The sequence below is a fragment of the Esox lucius genome, chromosome 20 (genome assembly GCF_011004845.1).
Source record: "Esox lucius isolate fEsoLuc1 chromosome 20, fEsoLuc1.pri, whole genome shotgun sequence".
Taxonomy (NCBI): Eukaryota; Metazoa; Chordata; class Actinopteri; order Esociformes; family Esocidae; genus Esox; species Esox lucius.
In genome coordinates, this window is record NC_047588.1 from 4,932,955 (window position 1) to 4,956,165 (window position 23,211).

The following is a 23,211-nucleotide window of genomic DNA, read 5'->3' on the forward strand; positions in this document are numbered from 1 at the left end:
ACAGAACACGGGTCAAGGTGATGCGAGTATAGAGACAAGCAAATGACAAGGGAATATAGTCAAGCTTCTGAGTGTGACAACGTATGGAAGAGGACATACAGAGAGACAGGAGGCAGAGAGAGAAGGGAAGAGAGGGAGGAAGGACAGAGAGAGACAGAGTTAAGAGGAGAGGGAGGAGATAGGTGAGAGAGACAGATGGAAGAGCGAGTCAGAGAGAGGGTAAAGATGGGGAGAGGTGAAAGAGAGAGAGAAGGGAGAGAACGACAGAGGGAGGGAAATAGGAAAAAAGGGGCAATAGTTGGGAATTGGGAAAGACACACAGAGATGTGCCGTGAAAAGAAGAAAAAACCGAGGACAGAGAGGACAATCTTTTATGAGAACAAGTCCATCTTGCCAACCAGCTGACAAGAGCCCCTCTGCACAGCGTCATTTAGCCTAACAAGATTACTCTGGATCGTACCTTCTCTTCTCTCTGTCTCTCTCTTCTTTCACCCCAGTGCTCTGCTTACAATCACTGAGACTGCTTAGCCGGGATGATTTAAAACATATGCATTCCGATTTAAAAAGCTAATGTTAGGATTAGGTGGCTCATTATTTTCTCATCTATGGTGCGGCCGAGGATCTGTGGAGAGATTAAACAGCAGGTTTGTCCACTGTACTCTGCCTTTGAAGGGCTGTTTAATAAGTCAAGGTGAAAACCCAACTCAGAGATTAGCGTCTTTAGCAGGAAGAAGCCCCGACAAAACATGCGTGACTGACATAGTGATTAATGTGCCCGATGGGTAATATGAAGTTGGTGTTCTTTCTCCTCTGTGCTGCTGACTGAATGACTGTGACAAGGGCCAGGAAAGTTATCCGAGAACAGTATACAGGATGTTATCCAGGAAGTTAACCAGAAGTGTTGAAGCAAGGTGACCTGTCTGATGATAAAACTTGTAAATTCAACATTTAGTCAGTTTCTGAGGTTTCATCACTGGCTGTGTACAGTATACTTTGTCACCTGTACATATTTTGGTCCCAGGTCAAGCTCTGTTAGCACATCCCTAATACGGCTAACAATGCTAATTTGGCTAGCTGCCTTAATATTGGCCAGCCAGCAAGCCAGGCATAAGGCCACCAAACAAAACAGCAACCCAGGAGAGCGACTCAGAACTCGGGTCCCCTGAATGGTACCCCTCTCTGGGTTAAATTGGTACCTCGCTCACCGCCTCCGGCTCTGCTTTACGGATGGTGTCACCACGGCAACAAAGAGTGATTACTGATATGCCTGAAACCACAAGCCCCAGAGAGAGGAAAGAGAGCTGCGCAGCTTCATCTGTGGTCTGCCATCTTCACCAACTGTCTCACAAACACATCTGGGCCTAAATACATGAAGCTGCTGCCCTGAGGAACCCACCGAAAATGAGGGATAATTAGCTTTAGTTAACTTTAATGAATGGCTAAATGTTGTTTCATTTCTGACGAGCAAAATAAAAAGCTCAGCCTTTATCAAAGGAGGGCCCTCTTCGCTGTTTTTCTATTTCTCAAGGAGGGTGGGGGTCTGTGTGTATGTGTTTCTGTGTGTGTGCGAGTGTGTGTATGGTTCCGTTAGTGTATGTGCTAGTGTGAGTGTGCGCATGTAGGTGTGTGCATGCGTGTTAGCAAGCTGCGGATAGCTTTAGCAGACCAGGGGGTGGTGTATAAAAGGGGCCGGGGGTCCAATTAAAAGATCAAGAAGACCTATGGGAGGAATATTACACATTTATCATCCCGGATGGAATAAGAGAGCAGATGTTGATCATGTTCCACTACAGTCACATAGCAGTTGGGAGGTTGGAGATTCCCCTCAAGCTATCATTATGGGGTGCCTTCCATATCAAAATGTAAACAGTCATCTCACTCAGTCACTAAATTGGATAAATTCCAAAAAAGGGTTAGCCATAAAACTAACCCATCCAGTTTACATATCAACTGATAGAGGGAGTTTTCTGATCTGAATTATTGAACAGTAAAATGTAAATGTCTGAAAGCCCTGGCATACACTGTGTGAACCAATACAAAAGGAATGAAAAAAATATAATTTTGATGGTGTTAACCAGTTTATGACAACAAATAAGGCACCTCGATGTACTTTACTAAAAAGCGTGAGTGGACCCGGAAAGTAGATGTAGGTTTTTATACTATACCCAAGACCAGTCTGTGTGTTCAATCCCACATGGGAAATAGAACTACAGCGTAAATAATGGAGCGCAGGTTTTTATACTATACCCAAAACCAGTCTGTGTGTTCAATCCCACATGGGAAATAGAACTACAGCGCAAATACTGGAGCGCAGGTTTGACTAAATTGAGCCCTTTAGTTGCATTCCGGACTCTGCCTTTGTTTGGAGAAAAAGCACATTGATTGCCTCTGTGATTCATTATCTCTCGTCATGCCATTAAACGGTGAAAGCCAATGAAAGCGTTACTTGGCAGTGCTGTTGAAGAAGTGAACGTTTACACACTCTACCTTACCCTTTTAGAAAACAGCCCTGGTGTCCTTTAACTAGAGAGAACGAAGAACTCCCACTCGGGAGCGACCAGGCAATCCCCCCCTTCTCTGTAAAAACAGCGCCTAGCTGGCTTAACTGTACACTTTTTTAAAAAGCTCCAGGGGGAGAAACACCCGCGCAGTCCTGCCAAAGAGGTGACCTCCTCACACTGAGCGTTAAACAAACTGTTGGATGTGAACAATTGTTTGTCATTTTGTATCTTTTGTATCTGTGTGTGTGTGTTGGGAGGTGGGGGGGGTTGCAAAGCTCAGAGGGAGAGCTTAGGCGTGGGATTTGCCTCGCCCCTTCCACGTTCGTAGCTCTGCTGTAGCTACCCTGCTGCGTTACATCGTCCTCCCTTTTGAAGCGCTGGACGGTGGTGGAGGGGGGTGGGGTTCTCTGGTTCTTTGCATCGTTCCGTTGGTCCGTGGTGGGATGGACTCTTCTGGTAATGCTCAGTTGTGCCGTCTGGAGAACACTGCCTGACACCCAGACCCACAAATGCTGTCAGTTGTGTTATACGTAGTGCAATCACTGTCCTGAGCTCCCTTTCAGCCATTTAGAAAGTTTCTTCCCTTTCAGTCGCTTAGCTGTCTCATCCAGAGGGAATGACTGGTAGCCGATTCATCTGAAGACAGCCAGGTCTTAAGACCACCACACAAGCCAGTAACAGTAGCTACACTTAACTCAATCAAGTACCCTTTAGCAAAGTCAGACCTCGAAAGTATAGAATTTGAAAAAGAGACACAGACATGTATGTCTCATGATGCCAGCACACACATGCGCACACACACACACGGACGCAGGATGGAAGATGGAGTGTATCCTTTTCCAAACAGAAGGGCTCACATACCCTGAATTATTAAGGCTGTGTCATACTGTATAACATGGTGTCTGCTTTAGGATGACGCCAAGGGGGCATAAAGGGGCGACCAGGAGTCGGCCACGCACAACCCATCTGTTAGCGGTCTGAGGTGTGTGTGTGTGTGTGTTTGCTTTTCACTCACAGACACTCTGTACAACATACACTAAACCACCCTTTTAGAGCCTAGAGGCTTTGAAGGAGATCTAAGCGAATATTACCAGGTCTGATTCGTTGCTTCTCCACCAAGTACATCCAACACCCCATCTCTTTTTTTTAGGAAAACAGAGGGGAGGACATTCAACCATCCCCCATCCATGTCTGGACAGACAGCACAACTGTCCCATAAAAAGAAACTAGGCCCTAACGAAGAGGGAGCCATGCTAAGTCGGACGGGCTTAGACACTAAACCAGGAAGAAATGGTGGGGGATAACAGCACAATCCCTGTGCAATGACAGATGACAAGGTACTCAAGGATTTCCCACGTTGTTACCCCACTGGACACTCCACAGTTTCACCCCCTCTTCATACACCTCTTTTCACGAAGCCTTTGGAAAGTGAAAAACAAAAGACATGTTGCGCTGTTTTGTAAAGGCCGTATTCTTTTCTTTTTCTTACTGCATTACGTCTGATTCATGGATGTCTGTTGTCCAAGCGAAGCTCCTATTATATGTGTGTGTGTTGTGTGCACACGTGCATGTTAGAGACCCGGCGTTCAGTTGTCTCTGATCCTCACTAAGGCCTGTGCTCCGTCTCTCGCCTGTCAAGCGCCAGTCAAGCAGACAGCTGAGGGGATCGGACAGATCCTGTATCATCCAGCTAAAAGCCGCCGCTGTAGTCGTCTCCGCTCTGCTTTCCAACCCGGACACCAGCCATCTCCCTGTCTGTCAATAATCCTCCAACCCCCCCCCCCAAACACAAACAGGGGGCACATGGAAAGCATTTGACGGTCTCTTTTGATTACAGTGCAATTTCAATTCCACTGGTCTCACCTCGAAATAACTGAGAGATTTGTGTATTTGTGGCAGCAACATCCTTCTAGAGAGGTTTTAAGGTGAGGAGATACGAGCGCCACAGAAAGCCAACCGCAGGCTCAAGGTTCAGCGGGTGGAATACGATCACACAGTCAGGCCACCAATATGGCAAACTAGGTGCACTTTACAGGGGATTTGAAATGTCAACATTATGGGCAACCTGGTATTGGTCAAACTTCTCTCATGTAATTTGGATGGGCCATGGGAGAATCCGTGGTTTCTCAAGATGTTCCCCTTTTTGGCTTACACAAATTCACATTTGACTTCAGTAACAGGACACGCATATTAACCATACGGGCAGCTCAAACTCTGAGGTGGTGGTGTGTTGCAGTCGTTTGTTGATTACTACCTTTACGACCGGGCTTCTACTTGAGTGCTCTGGTTTCATCTCCCCCGTACATCCACACACACTCAGACGCGGGCATGCACACACACAGCTGGTGGGCCGATACTTATTGCTTCTGGTGTGTCTGAGTGTCGGTTTGACCGGGTCGGGGCTCCTTGACTTTGAGAAGGCCAGGATCAGCAGCCTATCTCTAGGAATCAGAAGTCTCTGTAAAGAAATGGCCAGGCCAGAAAGTGGATGAAGACAGCGAGGTGATGGGGGAGGGAAAACGATAGGGTGAGGAGATGGGGACACAGGGAGGGGGGGTGAAGGGGTGAGGGAAAACGAGAGGGTGAGGAGATGGGGGCACAGGGAGAGGGGTGGTCTTCTGGTGGCTGTGCAAGAGCGACTATGAACTAAATGTTCCCTTTTCCTCCACTCGCCTTCCAGCCGGCGCATTCAAGGGGGCAGACAGCCACGCCGAAGTTCTCCTCAAATGGGCAGACAGCCACGCCGAAGTTCTCCTCAAATGGGCAGACAGCCACGCCGAAGTTCTCCTCAAATGGGCAGACAGCCACGCCGAAGTTCTCCTCAAATGGGCAGACAGCCACGCCGAAGTTCTCCTCAAATGGGCGGACAGCCATGCCGAAGTTCAAGCTAAAGTTCTCCCCAAGGGGGCAGACAGCCACGCCGAAGTTCAAGCTAAAGTTCTCCCCAAGGGGGCAGACAGCCACGCTAAAGTTCTCCTCAAGGGGGCAGACAGCCACGCTAAAGTTCTCCTCTGAAATGTTCGCCACAATGCAGAAAGGTTGTGTGACCTTGTATGTCATTCCCATTGGTTTTGTCGTATAAGGGGTTTCGCTGTTGAAAGATGTGTGTGGATGTTTAGATGTGTATGAGGGGGAGAGAGACACAGACATAGCGAGAGGTGGAAACAGAAAGAGAAAAAATGAAACACACAGAGGGAGAGAAAACGAGGGAGATAAAGGCTAACATAGACTAGAGTAGATACACATTTGCTCAATGGCCTTTTCCGCTAGAGAAGACTATCTGTTTGTCTCAGTGTGTACGTAGGCAAGAGTGTGTGCGGTCGCGCGTCGGGCCTGCTATGTGTGGTCCCTATGCAGAGATGGAAGCGTGTGCGGTCCACATTTAGAGAACTGAAGGTCTGGCAGGCAGGCAAAGATTCAGCGCAGGCCAGGGCCACACCGATACTGATAGTGCCCTTAGCGAACACTGAGGAGACTTTAGCTTACCTACAGCTGAACCTGTCAACACAAACATATACTGACAACCCCAGGCTGTTGGAGCACCTTAGACCTCCAATACTCCTCCCTAGATGCACAAACCACAGACTCTCCATCAAAGACCCAAACCCCTGAGCGGAGAGGCTGCCCATGTCATGGACAATAGAGCACTGTGCTGTGCTGTTGTCGGGACACATTTCTCCCATTTGTGAAACATGTTGAAGGGGACTTGAAACGTTTTTTTCTCTTCCTCCTCCCCGTTTCCCCTCCAGTTCACTGCCACTTTGTTTGTTTGTGTACGTCTGTTTTTGATGGGGCTGTTGATGTTCGGGCACATGCCGCCTCATTTCCTCCCAGCCGGAACCTCAGCCAAGAAGGCTCTGCGGAAACAGTGTCACTTAACTCTGTGCGCTCTCTTGTTGGAACGCACGCGCACAGAGACCTGTTTCGGTTACTTTGGACTTGATTAATACCCCTGGAGGAACGCAGCGTGGCCATTTCAGGGATCAAATATAATCAGCTTTTCTACCCACCAAAATGTTGTGTTATTGAATTGTATCTATGTCTCGTTGAATCAGGCTCAGAAGAATTGGAGATTGTGGCCTGTCTTCATCCTATCTGGGGTTTTTTGCACATCCAACCAGGAATTCAGTCAGATCAGCACATGTGAGGTCACGCTCACTTCACTGATGTATTCAGTTAGCCTGCAGGAAATTACTGCTGGCGTACAACTGTGTCAATGCCGCCGGCTGTTTAAAACCTGGTTGCGGCATAGCAGAAAGGGCCCGGTAGTGCAAAACAGGCTCAGTGCCACCCAGGGTGGAAGTCGGGTGGGGTTGCCTTGTCTCGTTGCACTCTATCAACTCCCTGTGTTAGGGTCAGGGATCTGTGTGCTCAGCTCCCTGTGTTAGGTTAAGGGACCTGTGAGCTCAACTCCCTGTGCTAAGGTCAGGGACCTGTGAGCTCAACTCCTTGTGTTAGGGTCAGGGACCTGTTTGTTCAGCTCCCTGTGTTAGGTTAAGGGACCTGTGAGCTCAACTCCTTGTGTTAGGGTCAGGGACCTGTTTGTTCAACTCCCTGTGTTAGGGTCAGGGACCTGTGAGCTCAACTCCCTGTGTTAGGGTCAGGGACCTGTGAGCTCAACTCCCTGTGTTAGGGTCAGGGACCTGTGAGCTCAACTCCCTGTGTTAGGGTCAGGGACCTGTGAGCTCAACTCCCTGTGTTAGGGTCAGGGACCTGTGAGCTCAACTCCCTGTGTTAGGGTCAGGGACCTGTGAGCTCAACTCCCTGTGTTAGGGTCAGGGACCTGTGAGCTCAACTCCCTGTGTTAGGGTCAGGGACCTGTGAGCTCTATCATAATTGTTGGCGGGGGAACATGGTCACCCCCAGCACCTGTGTCCCATTAAAAACGTTATGGTTAATTGAGTAGTGTGATGAGAGGCAATTCGTTGTTCCTCCATTTTTGACTCGCACAGACCTGCTTTAAAGTTTTCAGAAAGAGTCAAATCTGTATGGAATAAGACATCAGGATATTGGGATGACAGAAAATGTGTCTTTTTTTATCTTTGTCAGTGATGCCACACACAACGCTTGGCCAACATACATTGCCTAATGGCGCTCCCATTCACATGCCAACTTAAACCTGGAATGCTTGGCACTACAATGAACACCTAAGACGGCTGCGCCACCTGGCATCCAGTTCAGTGGATGTATCATCGAATTTCACATCAATATATTTCTAAACACTGAATGTTAAATATCAGACGTTACATGTTGTCAAGAGCCCAGAGTAGCTGTTCTGTGAAACAACTAGCTGGCCAAGGAGTGGATCAGGGGGTGGCCTGCTCTTCTCCAATCCCCTCCCCTTCCTTCTTACTTCCTGCTTGGAACAGACCAGATGACAACAATGTGAAGCCCCAAACCACCTCCCCTCCATCTCCTCCTCCACCCCCTGGTCTTTGAAAGGCCTCCACATGTTTATGGCTCATGCCTGTGGTATGACGATGGATTCTCCATATAAAAGCCAGCAAGGATCATGGGGTGTTTCAAATATTGCTCTCCAAAGACAGTTGCTGACAAAATGACAGCGGCCATATTTATTTTGGTCAGGGAGCAGGGCACTTTGTGGGGAGTTAATCAGAGACTCTCCCACTTCCCATACACCCCCCTAAAAGGAATGCAACAGAGGCCAAAAAGGAGCAGAGATTACTGGTAATGACTTTCTCCTCCTGTGGAAGATTTAACACAGTGAAAACGCTCGGAAGGCAGAAAAATAAACCCAAACATTGGTCAGGGAACCCGTCAGCATAAAGACAAGTGTTGATTGCCTGTCCAGACACAGATAATCAATTTCAATCTGGCTTCAATCATGAGATGCAAAGAAGAACGTAATAATATAATCATATAGTAAAAAAGCGGGACGCAAAGCTTCTGATCAGAGACTAATTAAAACCAGTAAACTAGCAGGTTAAAAGTAAAAACAAAAGTTGAGTTGAGTAACCCTGAACTATGAGCTATGGCAACTACTGCTGGGATGTAAGGCTGACTGAGCAGAACTTCAGTGTTGTGGAAGCTGTACTCTCCATAGGCCTGCAGCAGCAGAGATCTCGGCCTGACAAGTTAACGTCCTTCCTATTTCTGATCAATATCCTCTCTATGTCTCATAAACAAGACCATGGACTCTGCACACTGCACCTCTAATTTGTAATGTCTCATGCATCTCTCCACATCTTGAGCTTCGAGGAGATGTTTATTGCAACCACTGCTTAACTACAGTTGTCATTATCATTGAGCCATTTGTTCATGAGTCGTTGCATCGGAATGTCAGATGCACTGCACAATTTTGCGTGTGTCATCGTATCAGGGGTGGATTCAGAAGTTTCGAAGTTGCGGCCACCTACACATTATAGCAGATGTTGTCACAGCTTTAGCAAAAAACCTCAGCGGCCCTTATCGGCACCTGAAGGCCCACGTGATCACAGGCGGTGCAGTTATCGCACCGGGCAGAGAGGCAATCCTGAGGACATGCCCTTGATAGTGACATTGACGTTTTTATCTAGAACTATGCATGAAACATCCGTGTTTCTCATTAAATCATTCTTTACCTGGTCTGGTTTTGGGGGATGCAGAGGGTAAGTGTTCGCTCTTCCGTTTGAGCCAACCCTGTCTTGTGAACTCTGTGAATGAACATTAGTGGTCGGAAAAAGCAGGCTTGGTAGAGTCGGTGAGTCTTCTTCCCTAAAACCAGCATGAGCATGGCAACAGGAGAGACAGTGGGTACTGTGTCTGTGGCAGACACATCGTAACCCTCCACACGCGCACACACACACACACACTACAGCTTGTTAGAAACCATTTCACTGTATGGTTTAAACTGGTTGTATTCTGTCAAGTGACAAATACATTTTGATTCCTGTTGACAGACAGTCGCACGTACACACGCTGTGCAAAGGTTGGTGTCACAGACTGAGCATGTTAAAGGCGTCCGCACTTCCTCCCAAACGGATTTAAGGCACTTCTCAGTGCATCGTTTTACGGGAGGACCAACCCCTCCCGACCGCCACACATGCTTCCCAGACGGAGAGCGCCGGGAGGTCCACACAGCTTTGTGTTGCCCACCGAACCACACTTCAGAACCACACGGAGGTAGCTAGAATATACCGAACCGCACTTAAGACATATAAGCTTTTTCCATAGCCAAGTTTGTTCATTTACATACTGGCTTAGACAGAAACTGTTGTATACGAACCACACTGGGTTAAACAGAACCTGCTCTTAGAATCACACTGGGTTAAACAGAACCTGCTCTTAGAATCACACTGGGTTAAACAGAAGCTGCTCTAAGAATCACACTGGGTTGAACAGAACCTGCTCTAAGAATCACACTGGGTTAAACAGAACCTGCTCTAAGAATCACACTGGGTTAAACAGAATCTGCTCTAAGAATCACACTGGGTTAAACAGAATCTGCTCTAAGAATCACAGTGGGTTAAACAGAATCTGCTCTAAGAATCACACTGGGTTGAACAGAACCTGCTCTAAGAATCACACTGGGTTTAACAGAACCTGCTCTAAGAATCACACTGGGTTAAACAGAATCTGCTCTAAGAATCACACTGGGTTGAACAGAATGTCATCCATCCGGGGCAATTCTGTCACTTTCCGGGAGGTTGGATAGCTGCTTTATACACTGCTGGAGAAGACCCCAGAGGCCTTCCTGCTAACGTCCAAAGCCTTATTATGTCATACGCACACTGAAATTCTGAAACGTACTGTATCACAAGCTACAGCGAACCAGTGCATTAAACAATCTGGGTCACGTGCACAGGTACAGTGAGGGAAAAAAAGATTTGATCCCCTGTTGATTTTGTACATTTGCCCACTGACAAAGAAATGATCAGTCTATACGTTTAATGGTAGGTTTATTTGAACAGTGAGAGACAGAATAACAACAAAAAATCCATAAAAACGCATGTCAAAAATGTTAAAAATGTACTTGCATTTTAATGAGTGAAATAAGTATTTCATCCCCTCTCAATCAGAAAGATTTCTGGCTCCCAGGTGTCTTTTATACAGGTAACGAGCTGAGATTACACTCGCAAATGGAAGAAACACAAAATAACTGTCAATTTCCCTCAGTCTGGGGCTCCATGCAAGATCTCACCTCGTGGAGTTGCAATTATCATGAGAATGGTGAGGAATCAGCCCAGAACTACACGGGATGATCTTGTCAATGATCTCAAGGCAGCTGGGACCATAGTCACCATGAAAACAATTGGAAACACACTATGCCGTGAAGAACTGAAAGTCCTCCTGCTCAAGAAACCACATGTACAGGCCTGTCTGAAGTTTGCCAATGAACATCTGAATGATTTAGAGGAGAACTGGGTGAAAGTGTTGTGGTCAGATGAGACCAAAATCGAGCTCTTTGGCATCAACTCAACTCGCCGTGTTTGGAGGAGGAGGAATGCTGCCTATGACCCCAAGAACACCATCCCCACTGTCAAACATGGAGGTGGAAACATTATGCTTTGGGGGTGTTTTTCTGCTAAGGGGACAGGACAATTTCACTGCATCAAAGGGACAATGAACAGGTCCATGTACCGTCAAATATTGGGTGAGGACCTCCCTCCCCTAAGCCAGGGCATTGAAAATGGATTGTGGATGGGTATTCCAGCATGACAATGACAAATAACACACGGCCAAGGCAACAAAGGAGTGGCTCAAGAAGAAGCACATTAAGGTCCTGGAGTGGCTTATACTGTCTCCAGACCTTAATCCCATAGAAAATCTGTGGAGGGAGAGTTGCCAAACGTCAGCCTCAAAACTTTAATGACTTGGAGAAGATCTGCAAAGAGGAGTGGGACAAAATCCCTCCTGAGATGGGTGCAAATCTGGTGGCCAACTACAAGAAACGTCTGACCTCTGAGATTGCCAACAAGGGTTTTGACCACCAAGTACTAAGTCATGTTTTGCAGAGGGGTCGAATACTTATTTCACTAATTAAAATGCAAATCAATGTATAAAGTTTTTGACATGCGTTTTTCTGGATTATTTTGTTGTTATTCTGTCTCTCATTGTTAAAATAAACCTACTATAACAATTATAGACTGATCATTTCTTTGTCAGTGGGCAAACGTACAAAATCAGCAGCGGATCAAATATTTTTTTCCCTCACTGTATGTGCTGGGCTGTGTTTTGTTGGCTCGGCAAGACAAGGAAAGTTCTCCGTCATGAGAAGGTCAGCTCAGCATGTGATTGACGAGGGCAGGATCGATGGCTTGGCCTCCTCAGTGAGCCTGACAGCATAGAAGGTTTCTCTGGTTACAGGAGAGATCAATAGACCTCACCACAGTGGGCGACTGGTCCTTCTGGCCCCTTTCCTCCTCGCAGCGCAGGTACCTAATTCATAGATAATCATTACGGGGTCTCGCTCACTCTCTCCGCCTCGCACTCTCCCCCTCCAGCCTGTCGCCGTGGTGCCTGGGGGTCTTACTCATCTCAACGCTCAAGTTGTGTGGTTAGAGTGATCCACTCTGGCCTGGCTAATCATCACTTAGCCCCTTCACACAGAAAATGCAAACCAGGGGTTACACAAATGTCACGACTGTCGACAACGATGACTAGCGGCTTTGGGGCTGTCTGAGAATCCCAAAGCAGATTTACCGTACAGTAGGAAATTAGCCAATGAGTCTCAATGGAATGTTTGTGTAAAACTGCTTTGCCTAAATCCATTAATCTGGGCTTATGTAAAGATTAGGTAGGCGCAATTTTTTTGTTGTTGAGCTTAAACATTTTTAAGTTGTTTACACAACATCTAATATTGGAGATAAAGGAGGAGGGCTGCGATTAATCTAAGTAGGGAAAGGAGTAGAGGGACAAAAAGAGGGAGAGAGTTGTCACATGCCTGTTTGGAAATCAGTGAGTCTTATTCATTCATTCAGATCCCCACCAGCTTCTCCTGAAGCAGCAGCTGCCAATTGTGCCTGAAAACTTTGTTCATGTGTAGTTTATAGGTAATTTTCCTGTTTGCTGCAGTCACATACTTCAATCTGATCATGGCTCTGTACAGTAGTCAAAGCAGAACAGTTGATCTATGTGTCAAAACATTCCTTTTTTTATAAGAGAAATACTTCTTCCACTTTTCACAACAATGTTTTCAATATGACCATGCATGATAGTTCTTTAAGAACCATGCTTTTATTTTTAGATATATTTTGGACCGTTTTTCTGTCTATCACCCATTGTCTGGAGTTAGACTTTTAGTGGTGTCAGTACTTCAGCCTCACACGAGAGCAAGAGACAAACAGGGAGAAAGTGAAAGGGCAGACGGAGGGCAAAAGAGGCAGAAAGGGCATAAAGACCACGGTGTGTCAGTCGAATAACATGCCGTTTATAAGGCCGTTTAAGGGCTTCTTCACATTAAATCTGTTCTCCACATAGCTTGTAGGTCAGTAGAAATCAAAGGTAAACACAATGTTGGACAGGAACAATGGATCATATTATTTATGTAATGCATAGAGACGTCATGAATATGTCATACACAGTTTAGCCACATCTTCACGCTAGGGTGAAATGTGTTGTCACTCGATGTCTTTGACATTATCTGGGCATTAACTCTCCTATCTTCCATTTATATGTCAGAGATGAGTGATTGTTTCCATGCAGACACAGACAAAGAAGGATCCTTTGCTTTGTAGCCGCGTCGCGTCCATCAGGGTTAAGCTTGGGGACGTGGACCCGTCAATGACGGCTGATGTAATTAAAAAGCGTGGGAAGGGATCCATTAAAAGTATATACCTGCCATACATACAGGGGTTTCAACCCACACCCGCCCCACCACCACCATGATTTCCTGTCTCCGTTTAATCCACAGCAGCTACGGCTTGTCAGTACATAATCCAACACTTATCCCAAATAGTGGGGCCTTGGTTAACATTCTAACTCTAGCTAACATTCTAACTCCTTCTCTTGACGGCTCGGACCGTTGTAAAGGCATATTTAGAGAAGGTAAAAAAGCACACACCGTGGTTATAACCTGGACGTAATCCTATTTATGTCTCAATATGTAATTTGTTATATTGCGGAGCAAATCCGTGGTGCATTAGATAGCACTGGAGAGGCCTTACTGGCCAAAGTCTCTGGAATCTGTTGTAATTTAAGAGGTCAACTGGGAGGTATTTTGTAATGAACCCAGGCGTAATGAGGCCTTTCCGTGAACCTCTTGATCTTCATCCACCAGCTTGGACCACTTCCTGGTCACCTGCACACCAAGGGTACAGACAGACATTCCTTCCAGTTGGATTTCTCTTTATTATCACTTATGGGAAGTGATTATTTTAGAATGTGAGCCGGTCTGAGAATGGGTCCCTGTCTGGCTGAAATGAATCTTTGTGCTCTGTGGAACTCAGTATTTCTTCTTCTTTGCTTTCTTGGCATTCCCTTATCCCGATCGACTTAAATGGCTTATATTTTACATAGTATTTATTTAAACAGCTTGACATGGACGAGTCTTTCGTTTCACAAGCTTAGTTCGGGGGAGGGGGGGGGGCTGGGATTTTTCACTACCACTTGGGGTTGAGCGGTTTGAGGGTCGAGGAGTTAACAGTGCTGTTTAAGTATGAAACTCTACTTTATGATACCGAGTCACCCTTGTGATTCTTGTAACAGAAACAAGCACCTAGCAAGACAGATACTCCATCTTAAAAACAACTTTAACTACACAAATGAACTGAAGGCATGGACCTTTCCCAGAAAGGCTGAATGGGGCGAAGACACTTATACTGACATCAACCGTATCAACCAAGAGACAGGAGGTCGACTTGAGGGGCCCACCCTAGATTTCTAAGGGCGAGTAGAAAAATGTCTTTGCTATATATTCAGTCAAGACTTTTCACAATAACAGTCCATTACTGACCTCACGCTAGATAATTAATGCCAGTAGTCGAGGTCTCACAATGCCAGCTTTTAATTAAAGACCATAAAATACTTTGGAAAAGGTCAAGCAAGCAGTGCTAAATTACGGGTTGAGGGGGATTCCAAGAACAGGGGACAGGAAAACATTGTGCCACAGAATCCCTTTTTCAAAGTACAGCCTCTCTCAATTTTGTTGAAATATATTTCAATTGTATCTACTCATAACCTTATAAAATCATACTCACTAGTTACTTACAAGGTTCTGTACTTAAGAGTACAATCCTGCTTTTGTTAAACAATGTTATTTTTAATAAAATGTTCTCAAGGCTTTAAGTGAAATCTGCTGAAACATTAACTATCATCTTATTTGGCCTAGAAAATTGTATGCGCAGCACATCCTAATCCAGCATCACATTGAAAATCCTGCATACAACTTAGGGACAGCTGTTCTGTCACCACCTTGTCAATAAGCACACTTGACGAGGCCATCCCTCTAAATTGTGTTTGGATCATCTGTGAAGAACTAAATACCTTCCAGAAAAATATTTCCCTAGCTGTATTTACACAAAAATTATTTCCAGATTTGACTTCACATTTTAATGGTCGATGTACATGCTGTGCGTACCGCAATAGCTTTCAAATCGACGGGAGCAGACAGACTGCCATTGAGGAAACCTGCAGTTCATACTTTGAAGAATTCCACAGAAAGGAGGGGAGAGGGAGAGAGAAAAATATACCCCAGAAAAACATGGTGTGTTGGCTTGAACGGGTCGGCCGTGGAAAAATACTGATATTCCATGCATGAAAACACCACTATGCACCTAAAAAACCAAAAGGTAAAAAAAAACGAATAAATAATTATTAAACAGAGTGGTGGGTTTGTATTTTAGGGACTTTGTGGGGTCGATGTGGTTTAAAGCAGCAGAAGTTATCTGGTGTCTGAAGTTGAAGACAGGTACGATTCTGTGGTAGGAGGTGGAAATGGGTCCTTCCAAAAAGAGAGATGAAAGGCTAGATTTCCAAATAACTAAAGACAAACACATGATCAAAAACATCAGATACAAAAGGATAATACGCACAAATACACAGTCATTCATCTTCACACACACACACACAGTGTCAGCTGTATTGTCTCACCTCTCCGGCAGTGCCTGATGGCCATTTTGCACCTTCTAGACTCGGCAATGGTGGGACAGGGTATCGTATCTTTGGGTGGCTTCTTGACGATGTGCCGTGTCCGTGTCTCCAGCCCCCACTTGAAACCGCAGGTTTTGTTTCTCCTGGTGCAGGACCCCCAGTCGCTCCACTGGCCAACCTCACAGCCCTCTGGGTGTGTAGAGAAAGATGCAATTAATAGGTAGCAACAGGGTCAAGGATTTCCGTTGGCGAAAACAACTATAGGACAGACAAGACCTCTGGGTACACGTTTTTTCCATCCTAAAGCAGTAGCTTCTTAGGTTACACTTTATTGTGAGAGTCCCGATTTCCATCTGTAGATGTTCTATAAATAAAAATACTATCAACAAACTATTGGTTGATAAACAACTGCTTGCTAAGTTAAAGGTTAGGTTTAGACTAAGTTTCTGGGTAAGGGTTAAGGTTAGAGATATAATGGTTAGGGTTAGGATATAGATAAGGGCTAAGGTAAGTAAATAGTTAGAATGTTACAGATAGTCAGTAGACATCTGTAAAGGCACACTTTTGGGACTATAATAAAGAGTTTTTAAATGAACGGCAATAAGGAAGGAAAGTAAAAAAAAAAACTATTGGGTGAAGTCCATCAGTTCTATGAGATATTTTCATTTTCCCATGTCAGACAATAATTATGTAAACAGTAATAAGGAATTCAAAATGGAGGCCGGGAGCACCGAGGCAGGACCCGGGTAGAGCAATATGGGGCGATGTGGAACTATTTCGGACCCGCATGGCCGGGCGAATGCCTTCCTTACCTCCGCACTCCATGGTGTCCTCCTGGGGTGCAAAGCCCTCGGGGCACTTCTCAGAGCAGCGGCCTTTGTGCAGGTAAAACCCTGCCTTGCATTTGGTGCAGAAGTCTTTACTGAAGCAAGACTCACAGTTATCTATCCTGCACCCTGTGGGGGAGAAGAGGCAAGAGGAGGGGATTTGTCAAGGCCAGTGCAGACAGCAGTAGGATAGTAACAGCACACATTCACATCATCTGGAGTTGATAGAGAAGGGGGTGGGGGGGTTCCTCCTCCAAAAGAAAACCTCTGTGTTGATGCCCTGCAAAATCACGTCTCTCCGGGGCTTTCCTTTATTTCAGTGGACTTGTTTGGTATGACAGTTTTTATTTTGGGGGTTGTGGGTTCAGCGTGCGCGAAAGATGAGAACTAACTGTGAAATGATAACAGCAGGGTTGGTGGAGAATTGCCTAACCATGACCCCTTAACACAGGTGGAGAACTGATCCCAAGCCCGACACCCTACAGTCAAGACAAAACGGGGTGCTGGGCCTGGCTCTACTGTATTTTGAACAGGTGGCTTTGAAGGGCTGTTTTTTTTTTTTTTTTTTTGTGGGAGGTTAATATTTTCTAGGTTTCCTTTATTTTTGAGTGGTGTTCTAAGCATGTTAGCGTCAGCGAAGCTTCCAACTTAGCTTTGATAGATTCCTCTCTTTTGTAGATTTCTCAGTTTTTGTGTGCGATTGGAACTGCGGGGTGGAGAGCTACGCTGTAAGCCCCGGCCAAATCAACCAACAGTGATGTGTATAGCGAGGAAACAACGGTTCACTTACCCCCCCACCCTCCCTCCCTCCCCCGCGGCCGGCCAGGTCAAAGCGCAACGCTGTGCACCCAGAGGGCAACGTGTCATCAACCATCCCACTCTGCAAATAGTACATTCATGTAGGGGCCCCAATTACACAGGACACACCATCGGGGCGACGCGCTGGGCTGCATGATTAAAAGGAAGCCCTCCCTGAACTGTCTAATTTATGATAGTGCTTAGAAGCTCTAAGTGGCCTTATTACCCTAGATAGGCTAACCAGAACCCATAGGCCAGGCAACCAGCCGGGTATCTGATCATTTCTGGGGGATATCTGATCGCCTCTCTGTCTGCCGGTGGTGGAGGGGGTACTGTGTTGTGTCACTGAGTGTTAGCATGTGTGTGTGTGTTTTAATAAAGCCAATTACCACATGTAAATAAAAACACAGTTTCCTTTTAACCCACTATACTCATAGTTTAGCGAGCAGCCTGTCGCGGGCCCAGGTTCTCACAATCGCGGCCCTAAATTACACCAGCCTCCTTCTCCTCGAACTGCATTCCTCGGCGACGGCAGGGGTCCCTCCCCTTTTCACTTTGAACCTCTAAGTATGGCCTCTGCCCACTCACCCTGTCTCTCACGCTTTTCCAACCCCGACCAGTCTAAACAAACCACAAACACACTCGTACACACATTGCGTTTTGTACACACTTGTACGCACACATACTTGAAAACACACACACTAGCAAACACACACGGCAACACGTCACGTACACTAACCACCCTCAAATCAGTCGGCTGGGGACACACCCACTGAGCTGACGCCTCTGCTGTCTATCTTCTGACTGAATGTCTGATTACTGAGTCCACACCCTTCATGTCTATTGACCCCCAGGCCACTGAAATCCTGCTTGATTATTGCCCTCGTCAAGTTTCATGGATACGGTTGCAAAATCCCGTTTACTTGCGCAAAACTCAAGATTTTCTGAGGACTGTTTAGTTGGAGAATTACACATTCTTATTCTTTATTAATTCTGAAAATCATCTGACAAGCACAAAACCAGAACTTTCCATACCTATTTGTGAATGATGTTCATGTGATGATATGTATAGGTCTTTTTTTATTTACCATTTCCTCTTTCACTTGGACGACTTGGGGGGTCAATCTATAAACCTTTTTAGTTAGTGGCTAAATGCTCTAACCACTAGGCTACCTGAGCTCCTGGAGGTATATTGGAGAGTAAATTAAGAGTATTTATCAAAAGGGACATAAATAAAATCAACCTTAATTATGTCATGGTATAAATGCCGTGCACAGTAATAAATGTAACTTAATATTTCACAAACATGTTTCATCCAAAGGAACAGAGGGAAACTCTCAGAAGTTGATATGTGGCAACCAGCTGTGATTTTGCAGAAACGGGATGTTGGGGTAAGAACTGTGAACATTCAGTGCTATTGGAACGGATGTGCGGATGTGGTATATGGAAGCATATTGTACAACAGCAGACACTTGGATTAAACGGGTGGTGTGAAACAGCCTGTGGTACTTTTCGGCTCTCCTGGGTCATGTTCGTAAGTGCATGCCGTACGATAAACATTCTGAAAAACCGAAACAAGAATTTATCAGATGGCTTTTGTCTGTTTTTGACCAAGATCACACCTTGTCCTCTCAGGTCCGACGTATCAAACACAAGCTACACATGTGTCTGGTTACGCAGCACTGTATAGATCTTGGCGTTGGGATGAGTGAAACCGGGGTGAAAGACAGAACAACAAAAAGACAGGATGCGCTCGCTCTCCTTGCCCTACCACTCCCCTACATTTAGCTAGCATCCCTCTCTTCTGTTCTCCTGGTTCCCAGCTGAAACTACAAATCAATGGTGCTTGTTGTGGATAGACATCTGGCCCTAGACAAGATCCCAATGGCAAATTAATAAAAGCAGTAAATTCGGAAAGCGGCAATTTTACCCCTCAAACAAAATAATAAATACTTCCCCAACGATACTGCTGTTTGAATCCAGAAAACCTCTCTCTTTTCCATTTCCCACTTTCCTGTCAAATAAGGCATCATAATGCCTAAAAAATAAAAACACATAATGCCTTACAAATAAAAACACATTTGACGCAGCTCTTTGCTCAAACTGACGACAAGGGGGTGGAGATGCCAGTACAGCGAAACAAAACCAAACTAGTCCACAGGGTTCATCACACACCACATTTGTCAAACCAAACGTACAGCATTACAGCAAAAGCCGATGGCGGCTACTCCTGTGCTAACTCTCATCAGATAAGATTGACAATAAGTCATTTCGCCACGGATATGCAACATTGTACAGCTCTGACAAGGGAAAGACTCCCAAGATGACGACCTTCCTCAGTCACTGCTCATGGTCAAAGGTCATCATCAGGAGATGTGTGTGAGGGGGGAAGGTGGGAGGGAAACGTCTCTTTGTCAAGATAGTGTGCAAGGAGACCATCTAGGATCAGACAGAGGCATAGATAGCCTGCAGGTTTTAGAGTTGGATGGATCTGATGAGGGAAGCTCCCACGGGGTGTCTGCCTGGCTGCTTGTCGGCCTTCTGCAGTGGCCAGGGGAGAGCCACAGAGGAGACCCCCTGACGCCAGAGGAATGGGAGCAAAGCGTAGTCTCCTCAATGAGATTAACCTCTGTGGCACCTCTAGCATCTCGTCAAGGTGCTGCTGGGAGACTAATGAGAAGTAATGAGGTCATCGCATCTGTCAAGAATCCGATGGAAGCAAGGCTCAATGTTCTTCATGAGTCTCAAAAACACATGATCTAATCCTTGCCTGGATTGTTCTGAGAAACTACTAGATAACTATTTGGATTTGTACACATTCCTAAGGAGGCATTGACACAAGCTTCAACTATAGTATTTGCGGGATTGCTGGCATGGAGTGACAGAAACACGTAGCAAATAAGGCAACGTTTCTTCAAAGCTATTGGGGTTTGATTTCACATAGAAGCAAGAAAAAGGTCAGGATAAAAGATTTTCTTGCTGGACTACCATGTTTTCCCTCTATACATCTTCACAGGCAAAACATGTGTTTTAACTCTCTTAAAGCAGGTTGACATGGATACATATTTCTTTTTTTTTTTTACCCTTATTGGCCCAACATTCTTGACATCTATGCTATTCTTCCACCGCCAATATGAAAATGTAAAACATTTTAAAATAATTTCTAAAATACAGAGAATATGTTTGGGTCCCAGGAAGGGAATTTATCGTGAACTGTGGGGTTAAAGTGGCCAGACCAGTCAATCTAATGAAAAGCCACAAAGTCTTCCACGATGCTAACCAGACCTGCTGTTGAACAGGCAACCACTGAGTCCATATCCTTGCTCAGAGACACAGAGAAGACCTGGCACTGAAAAGGAGGAAAACAAAGCCCATTTTTCCAGCTTTCCTCTCCAAGCTGTTCTTAGCAAAGCAGCTAGCGTAGCGCTAACAGCGCTCCGACCTTCCTGGCTTCCAGTTAACCCTTCGTTTTCTGGCTGCTGCCCAGCCGTGTCAGATAGATCCAGCGATGACAAGAGTTCATGGCACAGGACAAGGCTGCCTGTTCTTCCCTTTGACATTCTTCTTTTTTCACTATTTGACACCCTGACAAAACGAATGGCCGGGGCCGAGATAGTGGCTGTGTTTATGTCCGTCAGAGAGGGCCAGTAGAGAGGAAACATGACAGACTTGTCAGCGATTCTGGACAGGCCTGTGTGTTGTGCCTGGCTTTAGACTCAGGGGAGTATGGGCCCAGACACAGAGGCTCTAACTGTTGTATCTGGTTAGCCCAGCCAATAGCCAGCATCCGGACAGTCAATCAAAGGTGCAGTGGGCGGATAGGATACAAGTGACAGCCCATAGACAGCCCATCCACTCACACCATGCTCAATTACACAAGGAGCGTCACACAAAACCAATACTGCCGTCCTCAAGAGAAACGCTAGGGTTTTGGTCATGTCCGTTGTGTTGTCTGGCGGAGGGACTGAACTGTGGTTTCTAAAGGTTGTGATGATTAACTGTCCCCTGGTAAGGCACAAAGGCCAAAAGCAACTGGCATTTTTCTGATTCATATGTGCAATGGAAATACCCACAGACTGTGAGAGGTGGATTTGCCAGCATAGCTCATGGTATTATGGGTTGGTTACTTCACAGAGCTTCAGTCCCCATTTGGTCCACCTCACACACCAAACTTCTGTGATGCACTTTAAAATGAAACCATCTTATTACTGTGTAACTAGCCCTCGACAAATTTGGTGCTGAAATATAGTAGAACTAACGAAACGCCACAATGATATTCAGCAACCAATTTTTTTGTAGAATAAAAGGGAAACTAAAATTAGGCTTTAAAAATCATCTCTGAAAAGTCTGAAGTGGCAAATATACTGGCACTGGACGAGCTATGATATCGGAAACAACCGTTCAGGATATTGGCCATACCTTGGCTCTGCTTGATATGTGTCATGGCATGGCAATGCTCTGTGCCAAGTTTTTTGTAAGCATGACAGATTGCTATGGCAAAAGCAGAGCTATGTGTTTAAGAAGGGCCTCTGATCCAGGGGTTGGTAAAATACAAAGATAGGAATATTCAACATTTCAGCAGACATTTGCTGGTCCTTAGGCAGAAAAATATTATTATCATCTGAGTGGTTTGATTTTAACTGGGGTAAGGATTCAAATTATGTTTAGGTTTATGGTGAAGAATAACATTTATCTTTGTTTCTTTTATATATTGTATTATTCTACCCAGATTTTCATAATGTCCAAATGTGGACTTGTTTAGCCACAACTACACTATAGCAGGTGTGGGAGAGCTAAAGATTGAAAAGCGTCCTCCGATAAGCTTCTAGCTAAGACGTTCTGCCTCTTATTACACAGCCCGCAGAATCAGGACGTTTTCATCGACACACATGCTGTTGGTGAACGTCTTTTACCGGCCAACAATGGCTGAGCCAATTTTGTGTCACTCTTTGCAGGACCAGGATTTAAACACCTCGCCAAAATGCCTATTTTGTAGTTTTGTGGTTAAAGTTAGGTTTTACGGGTTACGTTTAGGGTTAAGTAAAATATGATTTTCAATAGGAACACTATTTCCCAACAAGCATAGACATTCCTAAAATGTATGAGTGTTTATGGAGTGTGTGTGGGCCATATTGGGGCAATCTAACCCACTCTAAAAACATTAACCTTAGAAGAAGATGGTGGTTGGGGGGCTTCATCACTCCATTTCAAGTGTTTTAAACCATTACACAGCCCCGTGGGGGGGAGGGGGGGGGGGGGCTCTGAGTATTGCTCTCATGCTTTCCTGTCAACACTCCCATTAAACTCCACACTTTGTTATCCACCCTAATATTTCAAACCCATAGGAAAACACAGCTGACGGCTGATACGGAACTACGCCGTGGCTCAGGAATGAATTAACGCCGCGCACGCCGGTGCTAAACATAGAGCACGCGGATAGATGTCTACGGAAAGGGAGACAGGACGGTTTGTATTGGCATGGGTATGTACAGGGGCTCCAGGCGTACACATCGCTTGGCTAAGTAACACATCACTTCTGACATGTCATATATGTGCACTTAACAGGAGGACTGCACTGTGTAGAAACCAGATGGGGATCTGGATGGTTATCTCCACACTGGAGTTGCTGGTTGACTCACACACAGCCCGATAAGCACGCAGCAGTTGGCCGATCGAGCTGATAAGTGCCTACTTGACTGCAGCTGGACTTGGGGCTCAAATCAAACTCTTTATCGTTGGCTGCTGAAAGGTGTGTGTGTGTGTGTGTGTGTGAATGTGAGAGAGAGAGAATACAGAGTCAAAGAGGCGGGAGGTGAGATAGAATACAGAGAGAGAGGGGAAGAGAATCCATAGTGAAAGGGTTAGTGAATGGGGGAAATGAGAGATAGTGGGAAGAGAGTAAGAGAGAAAACAGAGAGAGAGAGAAGACAGAGAGAGAGAGAGTGAAGACAGAGAGAGAGAAGACAGAGAGAGAGGCAAAGACGGAGAGAAATATACAGCAAGTAAATGAGAGTTAATCCATCTAAAATATGGAAGCAGTCAGATAACGGTGGAGT

At 45.6% G+C, this 23,211-nt stretch overlaps 1 protein-coding gene across 1 annotated transcript in view; it reads right to left on the minus strand.

The window, feature by feature from the left end:
- The window catches only part of rspo2 (R-spondin 2), a 59,974-nt gene that overhangs the window by 5,816 nt on the left and 30,947 nt on the right, over window positions 1-23,211 (minus strand). The window contains exons 4-5 of the mRNA XM_010905496.3: window positions 16,343-16,486; window positions 15,531-15,719 (exon numbers count right to left, since the gene is read on the minus strand). Of these exons, the coding sequence (XP_010903798.1) occupies window positions 15,531-15,719; window positions 16,343-16,486 (333 nt within the window). The remainder of the gene's footprint in view (window positions 1-15,530; window positions 15,720-16,342; window positions 16,487-23,211) is intronic.